Source organism: Temnothorax curvispinosus, unplaced genomic scaffold (assembly GCF_003070985.1).
Source record: "Temnothorax curvispinosus isolate PA1 unplaced genomic scaffold, ASM307098v1 QBEX01011515.1, whole genome shotgun sequence".
NCBI classification, from domain to species: domain Eukaryota; kingdom Metazoa; phylum Arthropoda; class Insecta; order Hymenoptera; family Formicidae; genus Temnothorax; species Temnothorax curvispinosus.
The window spans coordinates 964,820-971,582 of record NW_020221295.1 but is presented as its reverse complement, the minus strand read 5'-3'; the positions used below and the strand labels follow the sequence as shown (position 1 = coordinate 971,582).

Genomic DNA, 6,763 nt, shown 5'->3' with positions numbered 1-6,763 from the left:
CATGGTCCGCCTTGCATGATCTCATACGGTGAATACCTTTTTCCGTGAATACAGTAGATTTATTTTTATTTTTAATTATTACTGAGTTAATGATAAGTTATAATCTCATAGCGTTAATCGTATATCTCATTTGAATACCACGAATAATACTCAAAACGCGAACGAATGTCACGAGTGATTAAAAAAAAATTTTATTATTTTTTTCGCCCGTTATCACCAAGCCACGTAGATACAAACCGTGAAGAACATCCGTGAACTACGTATTACCGATATTTTCGGCCTTTTACTCCCTCTGGCCGATTTAAAGGTCTAATATTTGCAGAAAACGAGCGTGCGAAATCTGGTTCGATGAACTGCCGGGAAGGGTGAACGTACCAATGACCCGATAAAAATGATAAGAGACGCAATTCGTAACATCAACCTGATAAGTTGAGTCATCTTTCGAACGGATGATTCTCGTACATTTTTTCCTTACACTGTCATCCACGCAGTTTTATATACGTGAAAAAAGGGGGAAGTACAGATAATTTTTACGCCTTATTTACAGAATAAATTCACTTGTTGCGATAAAAAAATATATAAGATAGTATGTTAAGGAGAAAAAAGAAAACGTAATTTTTCTCTCGTACGTAACCGCGATATACAGCTTCGCTCTTGACGGTCACCCATTACAGGGATCGTTTAATAACGCTGCTCTTGCCGTTAACCTCGTAAACGACGGCAACAGTGTATCCGTAATACTACGAGGGACACGAAACCCGTTCGAACATGTTCGCGGTAGACGCGTGTCGCGCGACGAGCGATAACACTCCTTCCCGCCGCGATAATTGCCTCGATAATTAAGGCGCTTCGTTAATCGCTGAAGACCTTAAACTTTGGACGTTTCTTCTTCCTCCAGGGCGTTCCTTGAAAGGAGAACCCGTTCCAAACAGGTATGGATCAGGTGAATCATTGCCTGACTACTAATTGTAGTTTATTTGAAAAAAAATTAAGCGCGATGCAAACGCGCTTCCCGAAACGGAATAAATCTCGCTTACTTCAATCGATATGTGCGTTGCAAATATTTTAGAAACCGACTAGAATTAGAATCAAGCGTATAAGTGGTTTTACGCGTCCATCAACATCTCTGGATGTTAAGCCAGAAGCTTTAAATCATCATAGTGATGTAGATGAGCTTGTTACCATCATAGATATGCATACATGCACGGAATAAGGAGCCTCTGTTGGCGTTAGAATTCCGCAGAAGCCGACAAATGAAGATATAGTGTGTATTTCGCCCAGTTGCGAACACGACATAATTTATACACGCGCGCATTATAATCTATTACCACGGAGTAAGTTCGCTCCAAAGCAGAATACAGCGAAGATTTAACGTCGCCAGACTTTTAAAACGCGCGATTCCCATTTTTTGCAAAGTATTTTTTACGCCACTGAAACTATATCGCAGAGATCTATTGCCGATTATACCGGATAGGATCGTCCTGAACACGAAAGATCCTGTCCGGTTTGCACGGTTGAAACAAAGTAACGCAGGTTCCCGGACCGATGACCAGCATCCACCCACGCGATCGCGGTGGTCGTTCTAAAAATATACAGTCCGGTACGGCGCGCGTACGGTGCTACCGGTTTTAAATCTCGGCCGCTATCGGATGGCGACCGGTACGCTACACGTTGCACGACGTGATGCCTCACGTCGAAATAAAACGACGCGACGGGGTTGCGAAAGACCGGGAAGGAAGGGTTGCTTGCCGGACGTTTCTAGATGCTAAACGCGGAGATCGTTAATCGAACGTTGACCAGTACCCGCGACAGTGACTCCGATTACGAGGAGCTCGAAGGCAGTTATTAAGTCGACATTTGCATCCACGACTAATAGATTTCGCGAGATACAATTATGATTTTTCCACAACGACGGAAAATTGCAACGCCAAGTATTTATATTTATAAGGTTGTCTTGAAAGTCAAGTCCACGTGAGTCAGATGAGTGTGATCCAATATAGTTTTAAAATCGATGATGGAATTTTTATAAATGGAATTGATCGATAAGGAAATTAAAGATTGATAAGAATGTGAAAAAAAACGGGATCTATCAGATCTTCCTGTATAAAAATTAAAATTTAATCAGAGCTGTACCGTTATGATTGTATCTGTGTCATTCATGAGAAAGGATTTTGTTTACTTATGTGATTAAAATTAATTATCAAAAACTTGATAAGACGCATCTTGTCATAACGTGTATTATAAAACGTTTAATATTGCGCACATATTGTGTAATATTTCGTAATTAAGCTTTCTCCTCATTTTTTTACGTCTCGAATAAAACTTCTTATACGTAAAAATTATAGGCATCAAAATATCTTCCGAAGTTCTTGCAACTAATTGTAAGTTTAACTTCGTTAAGCGAATCGACTTCTCGTACAATGACGGCACAATCAACTCGTCCCTCTCTGAAGCCGCCTCTTTGACTTTTACGTACATTGAGACAATTGGCTTCGCAGAAGTGGCGTCTCTCATAACGAGCAGTTCCTGTGAGACGCGCGGTGAAGTTCACGTATCGATCCACCACGAGAATCCCAAGGTTCAAGGTTCCTCCGTTGAAACATCCGCGCGCGAAATTATCAGCGACACGGTGCGTTATTGACGCGCGCGATATCTCTCGACGCATCGCGACCGATATAAGCGTCCATCGATATCGACATCGCCATTCCGTCGAACTACGGCCAGGACGCGCACATCTCGATACACGCATCGACTCCGGTTTCCACGTTCTACAGTGGTAATGTCATCTCTCTGTAACGTCATCCCCGACGCGTCCAAGATATTCACCTGGCCTTTAACTCCCACGTCTGATATCCAATGACAGTGTCTCTCCGTGCGCCTCACTTCTGACATTAATCTGTTGTTCTCTCCCTTTCTCTCTTTATCTTTCACTTTCTCTCTCTTCAGGCTCGCGTACACACGCCAAAGAGACGACGCGTCGATCGCCTATCGATTCGAGTGGTGCTCACGTTCACGCTTTCGAGATTGTTTAACACGCTTCTATCGTGCCAGCGTTGCGTTATGCGTCTGATGAATGAAAATTCATAGAAGTGAAGTGCATTCCGTTTTTTTTCCGTCGATTGACCGAACGTCAATCTTGTTCGAATAAAATTGCGTTTCCATGTTTGAAGTGTGAAAATGAAATCTGTAAGGTAAAGCAAAAGAAAGCACGTGCGATACATTTTCGCGACATTTGATCCTTGAACGTGTTAAATATTCCCGAATTAGATTTCATTGCAGAGCGTGATTAAAATTTGTGCGAACTTTACGTGTAATAAAAAGAGCAACGTTAATGGTAATACATTGACTTTTTCCTTGATCCACGTTGAATGTGTGATTCCATTTTTCACGCGCGTCGTGCATGCCCTCGCGCAAGCCAATATGCTCATATTTATTTATGTAGTCGCGTTCTCGTGTAGCTGGCGCACGGTGCACCGTATGCATCATGAATCAGCGCGCGCAATGGCAACGTATTGTATTCTTGTTTCTCCGTTTTCTCGTCCATTCATCGGCTGCACCAAAAAAAAAAGACTTAACCATACCGATGCCGCGAATATCATTCGCATTGTCACAAATTATCGAGAAATTAAGCGTAAGCGAATTGTCTCGTGTTCCATTTCGCTCATCCGTCCCTAATTAATTATAAGTATGTCCGAGCTCATTAACTCGGCGTGTAGTCATTCGAGCGATTAAAATTGATCTTTGACACTGCAGACCGATATTCATTATCGTTCGAGCGTCTATTATTATCGATTATAGGCGCGGTGAATTCAACAGTATCGATGATGGTATCGCGTTAATATTTATCATTAATATCAATGAAATACCGCTGACAATATTTTGTCGATACACGTATCAAGACATCCATTTGACGAATTAATATGCAATATCGAAGAATCTCGTTAAAATACTAAAAAATCGGTAAAACTGGACAACTAAAATTAGAACGAGAAACGAAACTATATCTCGCATGAAAGTAACGTTTAACTTTTTTCAGTTTTCTCCGGGAGTTTAATTTTAACGGTGGTAAAATAAACGTTTCCGATTTGCGGCCGCATCCCCACCCCCGTGCGGAGCTCGTACTTGGTCGCGTAAACTGCGCAGTTGCGCTCGAGTGTCGTTTTGTCGTGTCATACGCGCCTTTACGGCTCCGAGGTGCACGCGAACGCCGGTACTCTCGTATGGCCTCTCACTCTCTCCCTCGTCGAGAGTGAGAGGCCATACGAGAATCCCATTGCTACATGCTACACGCTCCGCTGTGTTTCGAGACTATGTCGCGCGCGCCACTGAGTTGCACTTGCGTCTTCCAAGCACGGACCGAGTCGCTCTCATATCAACATCCACTGAACGAAATGCCGTAGGAAAATCAAAGCAAAAAAGCATGAAATGCTCAAGAGGGCGAGAAAATGTACAAAATATTTCTTAATAGATTTCATGCTGACACCTAAAATTGAGATAAAAAGAAGAATAAAAGAAAACAATTTGTCTGATTTTTATATAACTATAAGTGAATGATGTTATTAGTCATATATGTATATATTTTATTAAAAGCGTAAATATTCCATAATCCAAAATCCTAAAAATGCAGTATCGCGATAGTAAAATATTTTTCGTACACTATGTGGATACTAGATACGCCGTGGTGTCTGGCGATTGCAGTAAATGTTAGCGTTCAAACGGAGCTCACTCACGGCGTCCGAAGAGCAAGACAATGTATTGTCACGCTCCTCGCGTGTCCCCCACTTTTTTCCATCACCGCAGGTGCGCGCGCACGCACCCCCACTGCACAACCAATCGGTCGCGCGGGTAAAGCGGAGTAGGGATGTCTGCCGCTACCGCGAGGCAGAACGTGCGGACCGAGTGGCTGCGAAAGCACAGAATCATTACCACGCCAAACCTCGAGGAGAACAGACGTGTTTCTCGTTTACCCTGAGCTCAGTCGAGATTTCGTGTCGCTCCGTATTCTCGTCTTTCTTCGCCGCTCCCTGTTGTACGCGCGCCGCTCAAATATAACACGCGTGTGATATATCGCGCCAAAGAGGACATCCGGCGGTATTATCGTCGCTCGTGAAACTATCGAGTCCGATCACTCTGATCTCGGTCGTGTCGCAAAAAATTTTACGGGACACCTCACGTGACTGTTCGCGCGAGATACACTTCTGATCCGTAGTCACGGGTGACCCGACGTCACGGTCGACCCCCCGTATGTGTTACATCCTTACGAGTGACGTGAACCAACTGGTGCAGCCGCCAGCTAGACAACCGCGGGGACATTGAACGCGGCGATAGCGCGTTCGTGCTCCGGAATTCTCGCGCTCTTTCTCGAAGAGTCAACGGAAGTTCAACGTGTTCCGTGCACAGTGCATTCGAGCAGCCGGTCAGCAGCCGTGAGAAGAGACAGTTTTGTATCTGCAATTCTCAGCAGGTGACTCTCTCAATTCGAAAGTGACTTTTCTTTTTTTTCTTTTTCCTCGTCTCAAGAGCGTCCGTCGAACAATATCGCCAGACGTGATATTGTTTCGAAAAAAAAGTCTGGTTTTGAAAAATCGAGAGAATTGTCAGAATTCGTGAAGTCTCAGAATAGCATTCTCTACGGTCTACTGCATGCGCGCACGCCACGTGCGATCCGGAATGATGAACTTTAAGAGCGTGCGCCGGTGAACTCGTAACCGATCACGTGTAGCGTTTCCGACGCGTTTACGATTCTGCGATTTACGAGAGCGAGATCTGGTTAGAGACTCCGAACGGAGGAGCGATCTCCGGAGAGAGTGCGCGGGGGAGACACACAGAGAGTGAACAGTGAACTCAACAACGGACATTGCTTGGTTCGGTTGCAGTGCGTCGATCCCGGGCTAGGCGGGAGCGGTAACGATACACGTAGCTTGGACTTGGACTCGAGCTACAAGCTGCCCGCAATTGCCCCGGTCGAATAGACGAGTCGGAGAGCGAGGAAAGCCATACCATGGCAATACCGTTTTTGCCCAACAACGAGGAAAACACGGCGGAGGAGGAGTTGATGTACCAGCTATATGTAACTCTGCACAATGCCCTCCGGAGCAGGAACGCCCATCATCCGTCGCGAAATCGTGAGTTGAGCGATTTTTTAAGACATGTTCACCGTCGATGCGAAAGCTTTTTGAAGCGTCTTATTACGCGCTCGTATCGAAATGTCCGCGCTATGCAATCTGGCAGGTCAAATCTGTCGTCGATCCATAAAGAGAGAGAGGAATAATTGACAGGTCGTCTCCTTACGTGCGTATGAACCCATGTTTCCGATCGAGCGGGCAGCTCGACTCTGAGATTAATAACGAAATGATCGGAGATAGTCGATAGGTAATTACATGTAGAAAGATAATGCTTGATGACTATGGCCGGAAATTGAACGATAGTCTCGACTGGAAAAGATTGAAAGAAAAAGTATTCTCGGCTGTCCGAGAAGAGATTATATTTATTTGCTCCGAGAAGCGTATTGACGTAGGGCAAAATTTATCGTTATGAATTATCGTTAGTTAGAAGACTGTAATAGATCAAAAGTAATGAGAGTAAAGATAATCGTGAAAGAGAATTTACTATTTTATTGAGAGCGATTATACCATGAGGTCAAATATGACGAATCACATATTATCCTTTTATATCTCTATCGGTCACTATTGTAAATAAAGTGTGATACTTAGAAATAAAGCGCAACTTGCGCCGTACCTTTTTAGATTGCGTAGATTTTATA

At 44.0% G+C, this 6,763-nt stretch overlaps 1 protein-coding gene across 4 annotated transcripts in view; it reads left to right on the top strand.

Moving 5' to 3' along the window:
• Positions 1 to 6,763, top strand: part of LOC112461582 — an 88,152-nt gene that overhangs the window by 61,222 nt on the left and 20,167 nt on the right. Inside the window, exons 1-2 of one of the 4 annotated variants that reach the window (XM_025026875.1) lie at positions 2,723 to 2,776; positions 5,877 to 6,125. The exons of 1 other annotated variant lie outside the window; for it this stretch is intronic. In XM_025026875.1, the coding sequence (XP_024882643.1) occupies positions 6,002 to 6,125 (124 nt within the window). In that variant the 5' untranslated portion in view covers positions 2,723 to 2,776; positions 5,877 to 6,001. Of the gene's footprint in view, positions 1 to 2,722; positions 2,777 to 4,898; positions 5,465 to 5,876; positions 6,126 to 6,763 lie in introns of those variants that run through there. 2 more of the 4 variants (XM_025026874.1, XM_025026876.1) reach the window with 2 other exon arrangements.